Source organism: Lepidochelys olivacea, assembly GCF_965140295.1.
Source record: "Lepidochelys olivacea isolate rLepOli2 genome assembly, chromosome: 7".
NCBI lineage: Eukaryota > Metazoa > Chordata > Testudines > Cheloniidae > Lepidochelys > Lepidochelys olivacea.
The window spans coordinates 91,492,093-91,515,331 of record NC_140417.1 but is presented as its reverse complement, the minus strand read 5'-3'; the positions used below and the strand labels follow the sequence as shown (position 1 = coordinate 91,515,331).

Here is a 23,239-nt window from a genome sequence, read left to right as displayed (position 1 = left end):
GTAATGGTCTCAAGTTGCAGTGGGGGAGATTTAGGTTGGCTATTAGGAAAACCTTTTTCACTAGGAGGGTGGTGAAGCACTGGAATGGGTTACCTAGGGAGGTGGTAGAATCTCCTTCCCAAGAAGTTTTTAAGGTCAGGCTTGACAAAGCCCTGGCTGGGATGATTTAATTGGGGATCGGTCCTGCTTTGAGCAGGGGGTTGGACTAGATGACCTCCTGAGGTCCCTTCCAACCCTGATATTCTATGATATCTGCCTTCTATTACTCTCCTGTAGCCATCTGGCCCGACCCTGTCTCACTGCATTTGTGCTACTCAATTTAAAACAAAACAAAAAACAACCCACAAAAACTTCTGACACACACACACAAAATAGGAAACAAGCATCAGCAAAATGGTTTGGGTTGAGCATATCATCCTTCTAACAGATCCGTAAAAACCAATGACTCCCCCATCTCCCCTCAATTCCTTCAAGTGATTAACCTGTAGACAAGCAGTTGCAATGCTTATTGTGCAAGCCTTGCTTAAACCTAACTCCTTATGTAATCTAAAACGATCAGTCAAAACCTAGATTTAAATGGTTGCTGTTCCAACATGTTTCTGGAGATGCCTTCACACATTCTTTAAAACACAGTAATGAAATATTGCTTCTGGGGAAAAACTCTGATGCAAATCATTATCAAAATGACCACATTCATCACAGAAATAATTTTTGCCTGAAAAACAAAGATGCATACTCTCGGATAGACAAAGAGTTCAGTTTCTTAAGTGAGGTGGGTTGGATCTGGACAAACATCTCAAATGTCCCCCATTGTCATTCAAAGTCCCCCTGGGCAGGCAGGACATTTACATATAACAGCCTCTGTGCTCTCTGTTCCATCTTCTATCCATATCATAAGTGTCGGTAGAACTCACATTTGTCAACTTAATAGCATGTTCACCAGCAGCAGTAAAATTCAGCACTTTCTGCTTCAATAAACACAGACTGCTTTCAATAAAGCTAGAGGAAAATCTCCCTTATTAGTAAGAAGTATTAGGTATATCTCCCTAAACTAGCCACTAGACGGCAAACAATCTAAAACATTTGAATATTCCTGAGTAGAGCTGCAGGAGCATCATTCCTCCTAGAAATCCATCACCTGATTTTCAAAGATGCTGAGTGTCAGGGTTCCCTCCCCACTCTGAACTTTAGGGTACAGATGTGGGGACCCACATGAAAGACCCCCTAAGCTTATTTTTACCAGCTTAGGTTAAAAACTTTCCCAAGGCACAAATATTGTTTTGTCCTTGAACAGTATGCTGCCACCACCAAGTGATTTAGACAAAGAACAGGAAAAGGACCACTTGGAGTTCCTATTTCCCCAAAATATCCCCCCCAAGCCCTTACACCCCCTTTCCTGGGGAGGCTTGAAAACAAACAAGATGAGCACAGACCAGCCTTGGATTTTTAACACCCAAAAAACCCAATCAGTTTCTTAAAAAACAGAACTTTATTAGAAGAACAAAAAAGACAAGAGAACATCTCTGTAAGATCAGAATGGAAGATCATCTTACATGCACTCAGATTCAAAACATAGAGAATCCCTCTAGACAAAACCTTAAGTTACAAAAAGACACAAAAACAGGAATACACATTTCCTCCAGCACAGTGAATTTCACAAGCCAAAACAAAGAAAATTTAACGCATTTTCTAGCTAGACTACTTACTAACTTTACAGGAGTTGGAAGGCTTGCATCCTTGATCTGTTCCCGGCAAAGGTATCACACAGACAGACAAAAGCCTTCCCCCCAAGATTTGAAAGTATCTTGTCCCCTCATGGGTCATTTTGGGCCAGGTGCCAGTCAGGCTACCTGAGCTTCTTAACCCTGTACAGGTAAAAGGACTTTGCCTCTGGCCAGGAGGGATTTTATAGCACTGTATACAGAAAGTGGTTACCCTTCCCTTTATATTTGTGACCTGAGCATCTAATTTCAACTAGAGATGTGGGCACTCAGCATCTCTGAAAATCAGCAACAAAAATCTTGTTCATCATAGGAAACAGCCTAAAAAGGCGAGGAATAGACTGCTGATCCCTAATGATATTGTTGGCCCTTTTCAACCCTGAGCAGCAAGTCAAAGCTTTGGGCCCCAGAGATCATAGAATCATAGAATATCAGGGTTGCAAGGAACCTCAGGAGGTCATCTAGTCCAACCCCCTGCTCAAAGCAGGACCAATCCCCAATTAAATCATCCCAGCCAGGGCTTTGTCAAGCCTGACCTTAAAAACTTCTAAGGAAGGAGATTCTACCTTCTGGATGTTCCAGTTAGAAGTAGAAATTGATGGAGTTGCTTTGATGCCGTTCTTTTTTATTTACAATGTGTCTCTGTTTCTGACTGCATATGGAATCAAATAGCAGGAAACAGCTTATTTGCTCACCACACCAAAAGCACTCTTAGCCGTCAGCTCAGACACCTCTTCCCAGGATTCTTCCAGGGCCAGCCACCATGTTTATAGCTGCCTCTTCAGGCTGTGTTCCCCTCTCTGTCTGTTCTTGACTGATCTCTCTCTCTCTCTCTCTCTCACACACACACACACACACAAAATACTCAGCCAAAATCTCCCAGGCAGGTTCACACATCCCTTTTGTCTTAGGTGGGGCTTATGCTAATACTTATGTTAACTGAAGGGTGAGTCCATAGCTAGTAATCTCAATATGGTTTTACCTCAATGCAAAATATAAAATTGATTTTTCCTAATGTACATAGAGCATACCTATGTACCTCAGTGATGAACAATTTATAAATGCTGATTCTATTGGGAGTTAGGGCCTAAATGCCTGTGTGGATCTGGGCCAAAGAGATTAGATTGAATAGAATTATATATTCAATCAATGCAACAAAAAAACACAAACCCATGCAAAACAAAGCGTGGCCTGGAAGTAGGGTCTGGGGAACAGACATATCCTGCAGAGAAGCCAGGTGGTAGACAATCAGACCTTTTAAAAAACACTGCTTACACTGGTCCTGAATGTAAGAGCTAGCGGATCTTTATTGTTTCATCCCAATGATAGCTGGGTGTGGGGGCAGGAGTATGTCTACCATTTATGAACTGCAGATAGACAGGATACTGCTCAGCACTTCTACACACACACACACACACACACACTCTCTCAGCACTGGACTCTCTTCTGCTTTCCATAGCAGGAGTGAAGTTAAAGTGATTCTTTGAGAAATGTCAGATTTCAGAGTAGCAGCCATGTTAGTCTGTATCTGCAAAAAGAAAAGGGGGACTTGTGGCACTTTAGAGACTAACAAATTTATTTGAGCATAAGCTTTCATGAGCTACAGCTCACTTCACCAGATGCATCATCGTATGCGTTCTGTTATTTTCTTTGTTGGGCCTGTCCTGTCTCTGTCAATCCGTTTCTTCACTTCAGCAGATGGGTATTGTAGTTGTAAGAATGCTTGATAGAGATCTTGTAGATGTTTGCCTCTGTCTGAGGGGCTGGAGCAAATGCGGCTGTATCATAGAGCTTGGCTGTAGACAATGGCCTTCATCCAGACCACACCACTGTCTACAGCCAAACTCTATGATACAGCCGCATTTGCTCCAGCCCCTCAGACAGAGGCAAACATCTACAAGATCTCTATCAAGCATTCTCACAACTACAACTGCTGAAGTGAAGAAACAGATTGACAGAGAGACTGCTGAATTGGAATTAATTTGCAAACTGGATACAAGTAATTTAGGCTTGACTAAAGACTGGGAGCGGATGGGTCATTACAAAAAGTAAAACTATTTCCCCAGGTTTATTCCATTCCCTTCCCTTCCTCCCACTGTTCCTCAGACATTCTTGTCAACTGCTGGAAATGGTCCACCTTGATTATCACTACAAAAGGTTTTTTTCCCCCCCAGCTCTCCTGCTGGTAATAGCTCACCTTACCTGATCACTCTCCTTACAGTGTGTAACACCCATTGTTTCATGTTCTCTGTGTATATAAATCTCCCCACTGTATTTTCCACTGCATGCATCCAATGAAGTGAGCTGTAGCTCACGAAAGCTTATGCTCAAATAAATTTGTTAGTCTCTAAGGTGCCACGAGTCCTCCTTTTCTTTTTGAGAAATGTAGCTTTGTTTCCTGAAATGATGCTGTAGTTACCGAAAATCAGCAGCAGGATAGAAAATATAACAACAAAAGTAGTGAAAATACAGCCAATCATAGTAAGTAATGGAGTCAGTAGAAGGGTTAACTTTTTTATAAAAAGGAAAATAGGTTCTTCTCTTACACAGAGAAAACTAGCTTCATCAGAGGAAGCCATCATTAACCTAAAGCATGTCTACTGTATGTGGTTTATGGATGCTTCTCCATTAGGTCAATGATTTCACTGTACATGCGCAGCGGTGCATCCAGCCCCCAGAAGAAATCCAGATGTGCCCATTCAGGAATGTTTTTGTAATGAACAAGATTAATAATTTGAGGAAGTAAAATATTAACATCCTTTAAGTCTGCAAGCAAGTCTTGTCCACCAGTCCATATTGCAGTTGGCACTGTCATATCTTTTATCTTGTATAAAGGAGGGGTGGCCTGGAAAATAGTGAATAGTGTAGAAATAAAAGTCTGTGAAGTCACAGCAAATTTTATACACATCCATTCAGTAAATAATGAGAGAAGCTGCTCCGCAATCAAAACCAGGAAGAAAAATACCCCTTACTCCCCCCACTCCTGGGCTCTCTTCCCAATTGTTTTATCTTTCCAAAGATGATGGCACTGTTAAGCAAAAAAAAAAATCATAATCCTACCTGACCAAATTTCGCCATATTCTTGGTTTGACTGCGCCAGTTATAAGCTTGGAATTCCCCTGAATTAAGTATCTAATATGAAAAGCACGAAAGATAAAAAGTTACAATTCTAATATACAAATCAATTGATCAGGGGATAAAAAGTAAGTCATGAAATCTTTCACCTCAAAGACTTTGGCTGGATTCCACCTTACACTATGTTGACAGCAATTACACTTAATCCCATTTCAAGGCTATGTGGAGGCCTACACTAAATTAGTTAGAGGTTTCAGAGACAAGTGGATAGGTGTTGCTGTCAGTTTCCAAGAAATTACCAACAGTTGGTAACCTTGTTAGCACAATGGGGTCCTGGTCCATGAGTAGGGCTCCTAGGCACTTTGGTAATACAAATAATAAATAGCAATATAAAATAATAAATAGCAACAACAACTAACTGGGCTTGGGACACCAAATTACAGCACCTGTCATATTTGCCAACTGGTGGACAGACACTAGTATAGAATGAAATCATTTTTTCCCCCTTGAGCCTCTATAAAAGATTAAAATATATGATCGAGTTAAAAAGGAATTATTTGGGGAAATTCTATGGCCCGTGTTATACAGGAGGTCAGACTAGATGACCACAATGGATCCTCTGGCTTTGGAAGCTATGAATCTGTATCTATTTCTTTAAAGAGATACAGGTCACACATAAAAAGTACACACATAAAAAGTAGGACTGTCAAGCAATTTAAAAAATCGCTATTAATCACGCTGTTAATAATAGAATACCATTTATTTAAATATTTTTGGATGTTTTCTACATTTTCAAATATATTATTTCAATTACAACACAGAACACCAAGTGTACAGTGCTCACTTGGTATTTGTTTTTCATTTTTATGAAATATTTTCATGAATATTTTCATTTCATTATCAAATATTTGCACTGTAAAAAACTAAAGAAATAGTATTTTTCAATTCACTTAATACAAGTACAGTAGTGCAATCTCATTATCATGAAAGTTGAAATTACAAATGTATAATTATGTACAAAATATAACTGCATTCAAAAATAAAACAATGTAAAACTTTAGAGCCTACAACTCCATTCAGTCCTACTTCTTGTTCAGCCAATTGTTCAGACAAGCAAGTTTGTTTACATTTGCAGAATATAATGCTGCCCGCTTCTTATTTACAATGTCATCTGAAAGCGAGAACAGGCGTTCTTATGGCACTGTTGTAGCCAGCATTGCAAGATATTTACATGGCAGATGCGCTAAAGATTCATATGTCCCTTCATTCTTCAACCACTCTTCCAGAGGACAAGGGTCCATGCTGACGACAGGTTCTGCTCGATAACAATCCAAACCAGTGTGGACCAACGCATATTCATTTTCATCATCTGAGTCAGAAGCCACCAGCAAAAGGTTGATTTCCTTTTTGGTGGTTTGGGTCTGTAGTTTCTGCATCAGAGTGTTGCTCTTTTAAGACTTCTGAAAGCGTGCTCCGCACTTCGTCCCTCTCAGATTTTGGAAGGCACTTCCGATTCTTAAACTGGTTCAAGTGCTGTACCTATCTTTCAAAATCTCACATTGGTACCTTTTTTGTGTGTTTTTTCAAATCTCCAGTGAAAGTGTTCTTAAAACGAACAACATGTGCTGGGTCATCAGCCAAGACTGTTATAACACGAAATATATGGCACAATGTGGGTAAAACAGCTGGAGACATACAATTCTCCCCCAAGCAGTTGAGTCACAAATTTAATTAACGAATTTTTTTTTAGCGAGTGCCATCAGCATGGAAGCATGTCCTCTGGAATGGTGGCTGAAGAATGAAGGGGCATATGAATGTTTAGCATATCTGGCATGTAAATACCTTGCAATGCTGTCTACAAAAGTGCATGCGAACACCTGTTCTCACTTTCAGGTGACATTGTAAATAAGAAGCGGGCAGCATTGTGTCCCGTAAATGTAAACAAACTTGTTTGTTTTAGCAATTCGCTGAACAAGAAGTAGGACTGTGTGGACTTGTGAGCTCTAAAGTTTTAAAATGTTTTGTTTTTTTAGTGCAGTTATTTAACAACAACAAAAAAAAACCCTACATTTGTAAGTTGCACTTTCACAATGCAGAGATTACACTATGGTGGTTGTATGAGATGAATTGAAAAATACTCTCTTTTATCATTTTTACAGTGCAAACATTTGTAATAAAAATAATAACGTAAAGTGAGCACTGTACACTTTGTATTCTGTGTTGCAATTGAAATCAATATATTTGAAAGTGTAGAAAAACATCAAAAATATTTACTAAATTTCAATTGGGATTCTATTATTAACAATGCAATTGAAACTGCAATTAATCACAATTAATTTTCTTGAGTTAATCACATGAGTTAACTGTGATTAATCAACAGCCCTAATAAAAAGTATAATCAGGACAAATTTCCCAAATGTTCACACATCCAAAATATCTATTTTGCCTCCCTTTTGTAACACTTTGCAGTCTGCTTTGGATTTAACTATCTTGAGTAATTTTATATCTGCAAACTTTGCCACCTCACTCTGTTTACCCCTTTTTCCAAATCACTTATGAATATACTGAACAGCACTCGTCCCAGTATAGATCCTTGGGGGACCTTGCTATTTACTTCTCTCCATTGTGAAAAGTGACAATTTATTCTTACAGTTTGTTTCTGTCTTTTAACCGGTTATGGATTCATGAAAGGACCTTTCCTCTTATCCCATGACTGCCTACTTTGCTTAAGACCTTTGGTGTGGGACTTTGTCAAAGGCTTTCTGAAAGTCCACGTACACTATATGCACTGGATCACCTTTGTCCACTTGCTTGTTGCAACACAAAGAATTCTAATAGATTGGTGAGGCATGATTTCCCTTTACAAAAGCCTTGTTGACTCTTCCCCAACAAATTGTGTTCATCTGTGTGTCTGATAGTTCTGTTATATATTATAGTTTCAACCAATTTGCCTGGTACCGAATTTAGGTTCACTGGCCTGTAATTGCCAGGATTGCCTCTGGAGTCTTTTTAAAAAATTGGCATTATATTAGCTATCCTGATTTAAGCAGTAGGTCACATACCACAGTTAGTAGTTGTGCAATTTCATATTTGAATTCCTTCCAAACTCTTGGGTGAATACCATCTGGTTCTGGTGATTTATTACTATTTAATTGATCAGTTTAATTTTATCATCTCAATCTGTTACAGTTCCTCAGATTTGTCACCTAAAAAAATGGCTGGTGTGGGAAGCTCCCTGATATCCTCTGCAGTGAAGACTGATTGAAAGATTTTATTTAGCTTCTCTGCAATGGCCTTGTCTTTCTTGAGTGCTCCTTTAGCACCTTAATCGTTCAGTGGCCCCACTGATTGTTTGGCAGGCTTCTTGCTCCTGATGGACTTTAAAAAATGTTGCTGTTAGTTTTTGTGTCTTTTGCCGAGTTGTTCTTTAAATTCTTTTTTGGACTGCTTAATTATACTTGCACACTTGACTTGCCAGAGGTTATGTTCATTTCTATTTTCCTCAGTAGGATTTGATGTCCAATTTTTAAAAGATGTCTTTTTGTCTCTAGCTGCCTCTTTTACTCTGCTTAGCCATGGTGGCACTTTTTCGTCCTCTCATTGTTTGTTTTTTTTTTAAATAAGGAGGATACATTTAGTTTGAGCCTTTATTGGGGTGTTTTTAAAAAGTTTCCATGCAGCTTGCAGGGATTTCACTCTTGTGACGGTTCCTTTTAATATCTGTTTAATTAGCCTCCTCATTTTTGTGTGGTTCCTCTTTCTGAAGTGCTGCTGTGGTGCGTTTCTTTGGTATTTTCCCTCCTGTTCAAGTGTTTGTGGTTGCAATGGCTGCATATGCATATTTGCAAGTGCACGGTACTTGGAAGTGTTTCCTTCTCTGTCCCCCATCCTGCAGTATTGGCAGAGTACTTATCTTAGTATAAGAATGTCTTATCTTATACTGACCACAACACCAAAAATTCATCAACCTGGTCATACAAGATTTCCTTTTCCTAGGATATGCTGTCACACAAGGCAAAATAGTAAACCTACTGACTAGAAAAATTATCATCTGTAGTTCTAATACTGCCTCTGAATTGATAGGTTGTATAGAAAAAAGGATGTAATAAGAGCTGTTATAAGGAGTAATTAATTAAAATAAGAACCTGAGCCTTTTCGTTTGCTGTACCGTATATATATTAGTAAGCCTACGTGGCGCATTACCCTTCCCTCGGATTTCCAAATGTGCTTGTCTTTCCGGGAGGAATTTCAATACCTGTTGTTTAAATGTCAATAAAAAGTACTGTTTTTGTTGAGATTTCAGTTGTAAACCACAAATTAGGCGAGTTTCCAACCCATTAGCTGTAACTTCATTTGAGAATATTAAATATACCCAATTTGTATAACATTCAGTGCTTAGTACCTACTTTGCGGCCTAAAAGCTGAACAGTACCTGGCTCCAGTGGATTATATTTTGCACAGATGTTCCTGCTGGGGCTCGGGCTACATATACATTAACACGACTCTGAAAGAAAACATTCAGTGAGGGACCAGTTCCACCCCTTTCTCACAGAGTAGTATCTTTTCACCAGAGTACTTCTGGTGATAGCAGTGGGACTACTCATGGAGTAAGGTACTTCATAAGAGTAAGGGTGGCAGGATCAGGCTTTACCAAGTACTTCAAATGTGGCAACGCACTGGATACCGAAAAACATTGTGCAGAATTTTTAACGGAGTTATAGTCTCAAAGGATATGAAGTCAACCATTTTGATAAGGCAGGAGATTTATCCAAGAGACTACAGAGTATTTATTTAGTTCACACTTGTAGGGATTAATAGCTAGGATTTGGGATATGAGGGGGAGCCCTTGATGGTCCAGGAACGTGTTAACTACTATAAACATATACAGCCACATCCCGAGTCACGTCTTTAAGAAGCTGTTACACATTCCGTAATTCAGCAAAACTCTAATTCAAAAATCAAAGGGGATTTTGCTTGAAAAAAGTGCAAGTAAAAACTTGAGGGGCAGATTGTTTTGCCTAGAATTGCACAAAAAAGGGATCCTCCAAGTGTCAATCTCCCTGTTCATGCATGTCTTTCATTCTTGGACCCTTGGAGAGACCTCTGCAGTGTTGAGGAGTTAGATGAGGGGGCTGGGTTTGCTACCAAGCATTGTTCCTCTCTCCCTTCCAACCTTAGAGGGAATCTGCTGAAAATGGGGTGCAGCCTGAGGCTTAATAACCTCTTCTGGGTGACCCAGTGCACTGTGAAACCCCAGTTATAAACTACAGTTCCATAGGCAGCAGCCAGCTTATTTCCCTAAACACTTGTGAGTCTTGGGACATCTGTGGATTCTGGGGACTGAACTGCCTGAATTTCTGACAGGTAGAGCAAAGCTCTCCCCCAGCACAGGAACATAGCCCTCTGAGGGTTTTCCTATCTGTCAAACCATTCCTGTGGACTTTTCCATGGAAGGATGTGATTTGGCCCTGACTAAGGACTTCAAGATTCAGGCCACAGAGTTTCAAGTTAAAAATGAATACAAACACAGGGGCTAGAAATCTCCCCACACAACTCAGCCAGCTGGGTTGTACATACCATATTTATGTTATTCACATTGTAGCCTCCCAGAACGAAGAAGACATTTCCACAAAGCTTAGCAAAAATGCTGCGGCCACAAAAGGAAACAACTAGCTTTCTCAGCCATTCACTTTGGTGAAATAATTCCCTTCTGCCAAGCAAGACCTGTAAAAACACAAAGGTATTGCTCACTTACTGAATTGTTCTATGCATTTTTCTTTTTTCAACCCCCCCCCATCCGTCATACTCTATTTCCCCCTTTTTATTTCCTCCCCTTCCTTATTGATTACACACCTATTTTTCCTCCCTGCTGGCTACATATTGCTTGGGGGGGGGGAAGAGGGGACATGTGGGAAGTAAGTTGTTTGTTTATCCTTCAAACAGGTATAGCACAGGCATTGCCCAATCAATGTGCTTCAGATTTTTTTGCCTGTTTAATGATAGACTCACTTTCAAGTTAACTCCAGTTCTGCTTTTGCTCCTGAACCTGCAAATACTTATGCACACGAGCAGTTTTGCACAAATAAGTAGCCCCACTGACATCAGTGGGATTACTCACACTTGCGTAACACTTATGCATGTGATTTAGTGTCTGTAGGACTGGAGCCACAGCAATTCTTCTGGAGTTACAGAAAATATAGGTAAGTATGTTTTTTTTAAGTCATGAACTTAACTTTGTGGAATGAAATATTCTCCTTTTGTATTTCTGGACATAAGTAAGTGAAAGACGTAAGGAAGTCAATTAATTCACCCAGTGTTGTAGGGCAGAGCTGAACATCTTTAACCACAGACATGAACAGACCCATAAATTTCTAGTTAAATATATGTTTTCAGTTCGTCCATTCTAAAAGTCAAATAAATATTTAGATGATCAAATATTTTGAGTAGAAGTACCACATACCCTGAGAAACTTTTCAGGAAGATACAGGAGTTTTACTGCAGGGCTTCTGGCATATTTAACTGTAGTTACAGGGGCTAAGGCAAAATACAGTTTGATTCTTTTAGCCAGCTGGGGCATTGTTGAAAATGTAATGAAAGCTGAGAAAATTCAAGAGAAAAGTTAACTAGAGCAACTTTCATAAACTAAAATATCAGTATTTATCCTACTCCAATCAATATTTGAATAGCTATAGGATTGCCTGTAAGTCAAACTGCAGGATGATTATTGAAGTAAGTGTTCATCCTAGAGTTCATTTGAAACTCCACTATCCTCCCTGTCCTACAGGCTTGAAAACTATTATCTTACATACTCGTCCTACACTGATACCCTATCTCCACTACTTCTCCAAAAATTCATCCCAAGTATATATACACTATTTAGCTCTGAAGATACATGCATTACTCTCCCAAACAACTACCTCATCATATTGCCTTTGTTTTTATCCTCCACTAAACCCAACCCCTCTGTGTGCGGCCATCTCGATATTTTGCTTGCCTTATCTTAAGCCCTGATCCCCCAGTTAGATTCCAAACCCCTTAACCCATGAATTGGGCCATTTTAAACTCCAGTGTAAGTCAAAATCATTGGAGTTACAGCAGGAATGCATTTGGCCCATTCTGTTTTGTTATCTTTCATATAAATAAAAATTGGATTCATTAAAGTTGCCTACATTTTACATCTGTCAGTTTAGGAGGTGTTTTTACATCTGAATTTTAGGTCACTCATAAAAGGAGTCAGAGATCCAAACACAGTCTTCACTACTGTATAGCAGTGCAGACATGATTCCATAACTAGAGCCCTACCAAATTCAAGGTCCATTTTGGTCAATTTCATGGTCACAGGATTTTTTAAATCACCAATTTCATGATTTCAGCCATTTAAACCTGAAATTTCATGGTGTTGTAATTGTAGGGATCCTGACTCCAAAAGAAGCAGAAGTAAGGGTGGCAATACCATGACCCCCCTGAAATAACTTTGTGATGCCCTGCAACTCCATTTTGGGTCAGGACCCCGAATTTAAGAAATGCTGGTCTCCCCCATGAAATTTTTATAGTAGAGAGTAAAAGCACACAAATGACCAGATTTCATGGGGGGGAGATCAGATTTCATGGTCCGTGATGTGTTTTTCATGGCCATGAATTTGGTAGGGCCCTATCCATAACACATCAGTCTGCATTCCTTGTAACATTACGTACCTGTAGTGGCACCCTGTGAATAGCCAACATAATACAACTGCTCTTGTCCAGTTTTCTGCATAATAAAGTTTAGCACTGCTGGAAGGTCAAACTTCGCCATCTCATCAAAACTGCAGAAAGAAAGGATGCAAAACATGCATGCATAAATTAAATCCCAGGTGAATTAGTACTGGATAAGGGAAATCTAGGTTTGTCAGATGAGAAAAAACAAACTGTTTTGTGAGTAATTCTGCTTTTGAGAGTCCTAGGTCTTTGTGGCGCTTAGTGTAAAAGAGACAGTTCACTAATTTCCGAGGTGCTTTCTGCTCATACCTGAGGGATTGACCCAGACCCCATTGAAGTAAATGGACAGACTCCTTTTAATTTGAGTGATCTTAGGATCAAACCAATGCCTAATCTTATGTAGAAGGAAGAATTAATTACACAGCAATGGAACCATTTCCATTGTGACACAGGATCATATAATGTACCACTACAGTCTAGTCTTCAAACAATCATTAAAATAAAAGTGCATTGGAAGCCCTAGTGATTGAAGTTTGAGGGAAGGATAGCTCAGTGGTTTGAGCATTGGCCTGCTAAACCCAGGGTTGTGAGTTCAATCCTTGAGGAGGCCATTTAGGGATCTGGGGCAAAAATAAGGGACCGTATTTGGTCCTGCTGTGAAGGCAGGGGACTAGGCTCAATGACCTTTCAAGGTCCCTTCCAGTTCTATGAGATAGGTATATCTCCGTATTAACTTTAAAGTTTTCTGTTTGTCTTCAGGGAAGATACAGTGTGGACACAGGCAGTACAGTCTTCCATGAGCCCGTTGTTGAACCTCGGCAGTGTCTGATAGGCCAACGAGGACTCCAATTAGTGCTAGTTATGGTAATATTTCTACAGTGTGGACAGATCACAGCCAGCTCATGATCCAGCACCAGCTTCTAAGCCAGCAGATGTCAACAATTTTTACTCATTGTCAACCTGCATTGAGTTTAAACCAATGACCTAGATTCACTCTGACACCACAGTGATGGGTGCTTTATAAAAATCTAGATAGATGAGCAGACAGATAAAAATGAAAGATTTCAATATCCCATTATCAATATCCCAAGTCCCTCCAAATACTATTTCCAATAGTGCTCAATAATTCAGTCTACCTGAAAGACCAGAACTCATCTTGCTCAATAGAAAGATTCAGGTGTCTTCTAGACCAGGTGTTCCCTCTGCTGTTTCCCATCCAAACGTCATAGCCAGCATCTGCTAGTATGAAGCCCAGGCTGTTATTGGCCAGGTTTGTGACCCAGTTGCTAGCATCTCCTAGTAATCCATGTTGGAGAAACACAGCAGGCTTTACAGCTGAAAGAAAAAAAACACACTTTACTGAGCTGCTTGATTAATATGGTAATACAATGATAATCCTATCCAGTACTCAAAACTGTGATTCCCAGTCCTGCGCTGGATTAAAGTCAGACTCCTATGGATTTTTTTTAAAGTGTGTATCCCTTTTTCAATTTGTTCTGCGATATAATGAATGCCTGGACTTTTAAAAAGTAGATTTGCTGTTTATCTTAGGAATACCAGAATGTAAAGTCTAGTCTCCCTGGTTTTACTGAAGACGTTCTGGCGGAACTGAGAAATGAGCTTCTAAATACCTTAATTTAAGTAGTAAAGGCATGAAATATTTAATAAAGGCCTTCTTTATTCAAAATGTTAATTCATCACTGAGGTTAAACAGCTGTGAACAAAAGCAACCACAACACAAACCATGAGATCCAAGGAAGAAACTGGGCTCTCCTGACAGTGGGTGTTTGGGGTAGATTACATTTTTTTTTTAAACTTCTACTGATCAAATGCCAAATTGCTTATGATCAGAGCACAAGCTTCAGTTCATTCAAGGCCAGATTTTCAAAAACAGACCATTAGCACATGGGTGCTGGAACCAGGAGTGCAATGGCTTTCAGCACCCCCTCTATACAAATTGTTTCAATACCACTGATTTAGCATCAAATTCTGCTCACCTTACTCACAAAAACATTTCCATCAACTTCAGTGTGACTACCCACTTAAGGCAAGCAGGACTTGAGTCCAAACCTATACAGACTGGCAAAGCAATTTAGACACCTGCTTTTCAAAATGTGTCCTCTTAAGTCTTCCTTGCTTTACAGAAATAAATCATACCCGTATTCCCCTGATTTTCTATTCCATAAGGGATTCTGTTAACGCTAAGGATATAGCCATCTTCTGTCACCACTTCATACTCCTCACTGGGGTACCCTCTATAGGTAATGAGCTCGCTCTGCAAAAGAAAACACAAATGCTTTTGCTTCAGATGGCTTACGGGTGTCCATTTTCTACACAGTATGTACATGGAAGGATCTCTGTGATGAGAAAACATTGTGGACTAGACCAGCTGAGGATCTGGTCCCTTAGTTATTAAGTGTCCAAAAGAAAAAGAAAAAAAGACATATTTTAATGACACATCCCTCAAACTACCCCTCTTTTCTTTCATACTCCACAATACATTCTGGAATGTTTTAGCAGGAGTGTTGTAAGAAAGACATGAAAAGTAATTCTCCCACTCTACTCAGCACTGATAAGGTCTCAGTTGGAGTACTGTGTCCAGTACGTAAAAGGTTATTATAAAAAGGAGAATGATACATTGTTGATACATGATACATGAATGATACATCCGCAGTGTACGGGACAAGAAGCAATGGGCTAAAATTGCAGCCAGGGAGATTTAGGTTAGACATTAGGAAAAACTTCCTAACTAAAAGAGTAGTTAAACACTGGAACAAATTACTGTACCTAGGGAGGTTGTGGAATCTCCATCCATCATTGGAGGTTTTTAAGAACAGGTTAAATAAACACCTGTGAGGAATGACCTAGATAATACTAAGTCCCACTCCAACTGCAACAATAACATTGATCACATTCTCAAAAGATTCCCTGAAAGTTAATCTTTCAGTAGATCAGAGAACTTTTGCAGGAAATTGAAAAGAAATGTTATTTTTGTGATTAAAACCCCTTAAAGTTGGCTCCTTTTTGATAGGTGTGCCAGTTACATAACCCTTTTCTTTGTCTCCAATGAAATCAACTAACACTACAAAATTTGAATATAGGTAGATATTGACATTCACTCATGCAAGGAGCCCTTTTCAAGGGCAGGAATAGTAAAATGATTACAAATTTAAGATGTAAAATGCTGACATTTTTAAGAGTGTAAAATGTGGTGCGGTGGAGAAAACTTAGGTCTATGGACTCTGTGTTGAGGCTTGGTGAGATGATGATTCATTGGTCTCTATGCAGCTAGGGAGTGCCAGAGAAGACATGTGGAATAAGTTGGAAATGTAAGCAGGGGGTAGGAGGGAATAGGGAAAAAGGAATGATCTCAGGTAGTGTTAAAGTCAGTTTTTGAACTTTTCTGATACTGAATTTCCAGCTTTTTAGAATAGAAATATTATGAAACCACCTTAACTTTCAATTCAAAATTGCCTGTGAACTAAGCAAACCTCACAACTGCCCCATAATATACTGTTATGTCCATTTTACAGTAGGCTACATGATGGCTCAGAAAGGTTAAGTGACTAAATATACCCCGGTATTCACAAATTTTTGTAATAATCTTTGTTCAAAGTATACCTTGTAAGGTATCATTTGAAAACTCAATTTGCTGGTCATTGTTGTCCTGATAAAATGTGTGTGGCAACAATGTATGCGAAGTTATAAGATTTTCCTATATGACTTTATTAACACATAGAATCATAGAACTAGAGGGGACCTGGAGAGGTTGTCTAGTCCAGCCTCCTGCACTTGTGGCAGGACTAATTATTTAGATGATTCCTGACAGGTCTCCAATGATGGAGATTCCACAACCTCCCTAGGCAATTTATTCCAGTGCTTAACCACCCTCACAGTTAGGAACTTTTTTCTAATGTCCAAGCTAAATCTCCCTTGCTGCAATTTAAGCCATTGCTTCTTGGGCTATCCTCAGAGGTTAAGAAAAACAGTTTTTCTCTCTCCTCCTTTTTATGTACAGTACTTGAAAACCATGATGTCCCCTTTCAATCTTCTTTTTTCCAGACTAAACAAAGCCATTTTTTTCAATCTTATAGGTTAGGTTTTCTAGACCTTTAATAATTTTTGTTGCTCTTCTCTGGACTCTCTCCAGTTTGTCCACATCCTTCGTGAAATGTGGTGCCCGGAACTCGACACAATACTCCAGTTGAGGCCTAATCAGAGCAGAGTAGCGTGGAAGAATTACTTCTCATGTCTTGCTTACAATACTCCTGCTAATCCATCCCAGAATTATATTCACTTTTTTTGCAACAGCGTTACACTGTTGAATCATATTTAGCTTGTGATCCATATGATCCCCAGATCCCTTTCTGTGGTACTCTTTCCTAGTCCCAGTCATTTCCCATTTTGTATGTGTGCAACTGATTGTTCCTTCCTAAATGGAGTACTTTGCATTTGTCCTTATTGAATTTCATCCTATTTACTTCAGCCTGTTTCTCCGGGTTGTCCAGATCATTTTGAATTTTAATCCTATCCTCCAAAGCACTTGTAACCCCTCCCAGCTTGGTAGCATCCACAAACTGTATAAGTGTACTCTCTATGCCATTATCTAAATCATTGATGAAGATATTGAACAGAACTGGACCCAGAACTGATCCTTGTGGGACCCCACTCATTATGCCCTTCCAGCATTTTCCAAAACCCACTGCCCTGCCCAAACTGAGGTTGGCAAACAGGTCTGTCATAAACAAAGGAATGTGGGCTCTGCTTAATTTGCATGTAAGCAATAAACAGAGTCATCAAACAGGAAGGGAAACAAAGGAAGCTGAAACAAGTGAGAAAAAGGCAGCAGGGTAATCCTTCCACATAGAATTTTTGTCTCTTAGTGCTCATCTGAAAATGTTGAATCTGAACCACAGAAGGGGTCTGTATCTACAGGGTTTGATCAGAAAGACTGCTGAAAATATATGGTGAGAAACTGCTTGAATCTGATATAGTTTGTTAAGTTAGGTATTAGAAAATGCCTTATCTTTATTTTTCCTGTAATCATGTCTGACTCTTATGCCTCATTTCTTGTACTCACTTAAAAATCTCTCTTTGTAGTTAATAAACTTGTTTTATCTAATCCAGTGTCTCTAAATTGAAGTGCCTAGGAAACTACATTTGGGATGGCAAGTTGTGCACATATTATTTATTTTAAAGAAATAATGGACCTAATGTAACTTGTGTTGTCCAGAAGAGGGCTGGGCTGTATGGGACATACATTTCTGGGGGGAAATCTAAGACTGGGGGTGTGTTGGGGTCACCCTGCAGTATAACCAAGGCTGGTGAGAGCCAGCGTGTAATCCAAGTGTGGATGGCAGACTGCAGTCACACACAGACACTCAGCATGTGGCTTGCCTGCTGGAAGGCTGTTTGTGAGCTGCCCAGGTGGGAGTTACTTCAGTAAGGCATTGTAAGGCACCCAAGGTTGCATGGCAAGGGTGACACAGCTGTTCCTGAGCCAGGATTGGACCCAGGTATGTCACAGTGACTTGCCCAGGGTCACACAGGAAGTGAGCAGAGCTGGCTCATTGCTCTGAAACCACCACTGTCCCAGAGCTTTAAGGTTCCACATTTGCTGCTGGAAGACAGGGTTGTTTTACAGAGATTCAGCATTCTTTAGTGGCATTTACCCTGCAGGACAGTAGGATCAAAAATTTTTAAAAGAAACTAGTGATTTAAAGGGGCTTGATTTTCAGGGAGTGAGTGCTCAGCACTTTTTGAAAATCAGCCCCTTTACTATGTCTGATGCTGGGCGCCCCCCAAAATGGAGACATCCAAATATCACAAATCACTTCCAAAAATCTTGGCTGAGGAAGTATGTAGTTCCAGAACCCTCAGTGCTTGCCCTTTTCAGCTGGAAGGCTGGTGCTGCTGCAGCAATCAAATATTCAAAGGGGAAATTTTACTATGCTACTTTAGTAAAGAAAAATAGAACTTGTTGTAGTTTCTACCCCTCATAAGCTGGACTCCTATATATGTAGATAGGAAGGAACATTTGGCAAAACAGAATGACAGTAAGTGTTTGAGAAGAGGGGAAATGTTAGCGAAGTGCATCTCACCTGCACCTGTTAATGCAGACCATTCTAAACAATTTTGTGCTATCAGCATTCCATTCATTTTAAATTAATTCCAATGAATAACTTACAATGTTCATATATGCTTCAGGATACACATGATCTCTCTTCATTCTTATGAGTTTCTCTGAAGATACAGTTCCTTGGAACAAATATGCCACTGTAATGAATAGCCACATCTTGGTTCTGTGTAAAACAGCACATTCATCAGTTAACAAGAGTGCTCTCTCTGCACATACAATACAATGCAGACACTGCACTATATCCGATGAGAAGTGAATTGCTGAGAGATGAAGCTTGGTGTGGTGAAGTTGTGCCTGGTACCACAGTAAGCCATCTGGCACAGCCTCTGATTGCTTATGCATTGCAAGCAGCAAAAACTGGAAGCAAAAAGAAAAGGTAGCTTGGCAGCAGCCTGCATTCTCTGTTAAGTTCATCCAATACTGGATGAAAAGATCAGTAAACCAGGAGGAGAACAGTACCTGGAGAAAGGGCCCTGTAGACATTCTCATGGAGCACACACTATTGGAGTGATACAGTTTTGCATGTTCATTGTAGGTTACTTACATCAAATTAGCAGCTGTTTCTGCTTGGGTGTGCTAAGAGAAGGGGTGATGGGATCCATTTCTTTGTAATGCACCCACGCAAGAGTCAGGCACATTACCAACTCAGGACTCCCTTGCATGCTAGGCTGTAGTGCCCAGGGGCAAATTATTCATACCTGTCCATAGCTCTCCAATGAAAATGAGGCAGATAAAAAACCTAGTTCAGAGAGCTATTAAAATTGGATTAATTAGCCCTAGTAACCCTTCATAACAAAGGTGCTAGACATCTGTTGGCAGGGAATTAATCTCAGGATCAACACAGGGAATGTCATTGTCACCTGTATAAACAATACCTGATGGCCTCATTCTTGGCATATCTGAATTAACTGAGTCACTGGACCCAGCTCCATATACTATTTTTGTGTTTTTATCTTTTGTGTAAGATAAAACTGCCTGGGAATGAGTGTTAGGTAAAGAAGAGGCAAGCCAGATGGTTCAGGGAAATGCTGGGTGTCCACAAACCTCCCCATCTGAAAAAAATTAGAAGAGAAAAGTTTGAAGTTTTGGTTCAACATTTCTTTGGTTCTGAAATGTTAGTTTATACTTAAATAAAGGTTAAAAAACTGTTGAAGAATTACACATAAGGAGTCAGCAAAATCTCTGAATGGGTGATGAGTGTGCTATGCACTAGGGATGACTATCAACAGAAGCAAGAGTTGCACCGCTGCTGAGTAGTCAGCACTTTTGAAAATCTGGTGACTTACGTAGCAACCAACTAAAGACTTCAGATCCTAAATGTAGACACCCAGTTTTTAAAAACTTGGCCAGAATTTGTAATTTATACAAACTACCTAAATGTCAAAGTCCTTCTACTTAACGGGATAAGGGGGTGGGCCTTGAGAAATTCAGTTGAGTGCAGCAAGATCCAACCACACCGTGGGAATAAGAATGTAAGTGGATGAGGACAGGACAAAAGGTGAGAGGGTATTTATTAAATGCGTCTTTGGTCTGTGAATACCTCTGAATCATTTTGTAGATTTCAGAGAACCAGTAATGTACATCTAAGATGAGCAGATTTCACTGGCAAACACACTACAGTTGCTGCTCCTCAGGCCAATAAGCATCTGTGGTAGTCTTTTCAGAAAAGCTGACATAAATAAAGGGTTTATTTTTCCTCTTAGAACAGAAAAGTTACCCACACATATATACACAAAGATATACACACTGTATACACAAGGTCCCTTTTTAAAAAATATTAGCGGTTTAGAAAAGTTCACTTCTTTTATAATGAAAAGGATAAATGCATTTTAAAGTACTTTCAGATCAACTGATCCTTCCTACTCATTCTCTCACCTCTCTCCCCCCTACCAAAAAGATTTACAGACCAGAAAAGAATGAGTTGTACAGTCACTCTTTATCAGAAACCACCTTTCAGCAAGCAGCAATTCTTTTGTCCGTGTAATTTTAAACAACAACAACAAGCCTTGGAAAGTGGCTTTCCAAGTCCTCAACAGCACATGCTAAACCATTATTTGGCTTTGTCTCTTGCAACCCCAAGAAAGCCACCACACAATTCTGGATCAGAGTGAAGTGAAAGTATTACCAACCTTGTGCTCAAGTTCACTTGTTCCACTCAGAGATTCCGAAGCAGGAGAGATGACAACTCTGATGGCCCCAATGTTTAACAGCAGCAGTAGGTAAAAGAGATAAACAATGTGATATGGATCGCACAACAGTTTTCCAATGATAGTAGTGAGCACTGAATTCTCTCCTCTTCCTTTTACTTGGTAAGTTAGCAGCACTTCAACTTATTCATATTAAAGGGAGTGCACTGCTCTAGTGCTACTTATAAGAGCTGACTGCTTTGACTCTCACAGAATGCTGTAGTTTTAAAGGGAATACCAAGCCCCTTGAAGTGGAACAGCCTCGTCAGGAATTTCAAATACAAACACATTCACAGAGGTATCACGCCAATAAAACCTGGAAGAATTCCCTTTTTTACCGCTAGCCTGCCAAGCCAGTTATATGCTTGTTCTATGGAGGGGATGGAAGGTAGCCTCATTCTTTGATGCCATGATAAATACAAATTTTACAGCACAAAAATGTTTTCATTCTCTTTTATGCACATGCTGCCATTCCATATTGCTAAAGTGATGCAGAAGCAGCTACGGGGGTTTCCATATTCTGATTACACAGGCATACTCTCAGTGTGAATTCCATACACACACAATAATGAATATACAAACCCCTTCGGTGTGCAATTATAATGATCAAGGTATTGTGTAATATAACAATCAGTGTGGAAGCAAGCCCTAAAAAGCACTACTTGCTTAAATGGCTCGTGGTGTACTGTCCACCACATTCTCAGTGTCCTCAACTGTTGGGCCCAGCCTCTGGTAGGAGTGGACCCAAGTATACATTTATTACATAGTGGCGTAACAGTGGGCCTACCATTCAGGTAACGTGACCTGCTCTTTATGTCCCAGATTAGAAATTCACAAGGATGTTGGCTGAAAGACTTTGGAAGTGAATTGCCAGGTGCCTTTTTAACTGTAAAAGGCTAAAGAAGACCATCACAGCTGTTAGAAAATTGTGCTTGGTATTCAAGCTTAACCTGAGATAAATACTAAACAGCTTCAAATTTCAAAAGTATTTTCCCCAGCATACTTGGGACTGAGCTGGTTCCAAAACTGTTTATTTGCTTCCCAGAGCAAGTATAGATTGGAAGCTTTTTGGGAGAACCATCCCTTTGGCCTGGGTTTGTATAGCACCTAGCACGGTGGGACCCTGATCCATGATGGGGGCTCCGAGGAACACCCAGATTACAACTTATAAATAGTAATAAGAAATGTGGTCAAAGCTCATTTCTTTATAGTCTGAGTGTAGCAACAGCTACTGTTCTTTATACTATGTCCACTTTAATTTGGTATTTTTAAATCTTGAAATGAATCATTCCTTATTAGAGAGTTTGTTTTCTGGCATTTAAATTTCTTATCAGACACTGTTCTCCTGAACAAGACTAAGAATGAGTCAACTGACTCAAAGCTTTTTCTGTGTGTTTGGCTGAACCTCTTTCAAGGTTTTGAATAATTCTATTTATTTTTATTATTAGTTCATGCAACTCCCCTCAGCAGTTTTGGTTCTGGTTAGGACCAGATGTATTTGAATTACTATAAGAAAGATTGTTCTTCTAGTATTTCCAGCCCAGGCAGAAATGAGAAGGAAAGTTTTAGGAGCGAGTCTGATCCCATGAGATCTGCTGTCACAGAGTCCTGAACTCAGGACCTGGCCGGAAAGTAAAAGAGGAAATAATTATCAAATATCTCATGTTAGAATGTACTTATAAATGTTATGTCTGTCCCTGGATTTTGTCTATCCCTCCTTTCAGCATGAGCTCCAAGTCCCCTTATCTTTGAAGAACAACATGAATTTCAAGAATGGACTGTTCAAATATGTGCTTACCTTTGAATGCCTCACATTGTTCAGATTCATTAAGCAGTGGTGTTAACTGGTTCTGAAGAAAGTCTGATTCATTCTTCTGGGAAAAGTTGTATCTTATGGAAAAATATGGAATTTATAACAAAGGACATGATTGGTAGAATCAAACAAATGCGCCAACTCCATAATTGTCAATGTATTGGCATATTGACTATTGCAGGGCAGGACTGTTGAGCTCAATGGGACTACAGATGTAATAAGTGCTTGGTTTAGTAGTAAATGTTCAGAGGATCAGATGCTTAGGGCTTAGTTCTCCCAAGACTTATAAACGTGCTTAATTTTATGCACAGGGGTAGTCTCGGTTTATAGAAATTATTTATTACTGTATATTACCCTTCCAAGCAAGGAACATTTGTGGAGCACAGAAGCCACTTAACCATAGGTTCAATTTTTCTGCAGCCCAGATGAATAGCTGAACAAATTCTGAATTGAAACAACAAGAAACTAAAGTTCCAGATACAAACCCCCCTTAACTTGGTAGGTTCAAAATGGAGATCGGAGTGGATCAGGCTCATAACGCACAACCACAAAAGAAAAAAAAAAGTGATGGAGAGAGCAAATAAAATAAGTGGCAACTAATGTAAAA

General features: G+C 39.6%; 1 protein-coding gene across 1 annotated transcript; it reads right to left on the bottom strand.

Moving 5' to 3' along the window:
* Positions 1–4,260: 4,260 nt before the first annotated feature.
* On the bottom strand, positions 4,261–22,679 carry LOC311523713 (lipase member M-like). Its single transcript, XM_084633985.1, has 11 exons — positions 22,618–22,679; positions 20,763–20,820; positions 18,682–18,796; positions 14,652–14,769; positions 13,631–13,829; positions 12,492–12,601; positions 11,257–11,393; positions 10,374–10,520; positions 9,229–9,300; positions 4,782–4,853; positions 4,261–4,566 (listed from the first exon to the last, which is right to left on the bottom strand). The coding sequence occupies exons 3-11, from the start codon at positions 18,787–18,789 to the stop codon at positions 4,333–4,335; spliced, it is 1,197 nt and encodes a 398-aa protein (XP_084490111.1). The 5' UTR covers positions 18,790–18,796; positions 20,763–20,820; positions 22,618–22,679; the 3' UTR covers positions 4,261–4,332.
* Between the last annotated feature and the right edge of the window lie 560 nt (positions 22,680–23,239).

Coding starts and splice junctions, on each gene's coding strand:
- LOC311523713 (XM_084633985.1), bottom strand. CDS start 18,789: ATGTGGCTATTCATTACAGTGGCATATTTGTTCCAAGGAACTGTATCT. Junction 14,770..18,681: donor CTGAAGCATATATGAACATT/GTAAGTTATTCA, acceptor TTTCTTTTGCAG/AGCGAGCTCATTACCTATAG. Junction 4,567..4,781: donor ATATGGCGAAATTTGGTCAG/GTAGGATTATGA, acceptor ACTATTTTCCAG/GCCACCCCTCCTTTATACAA.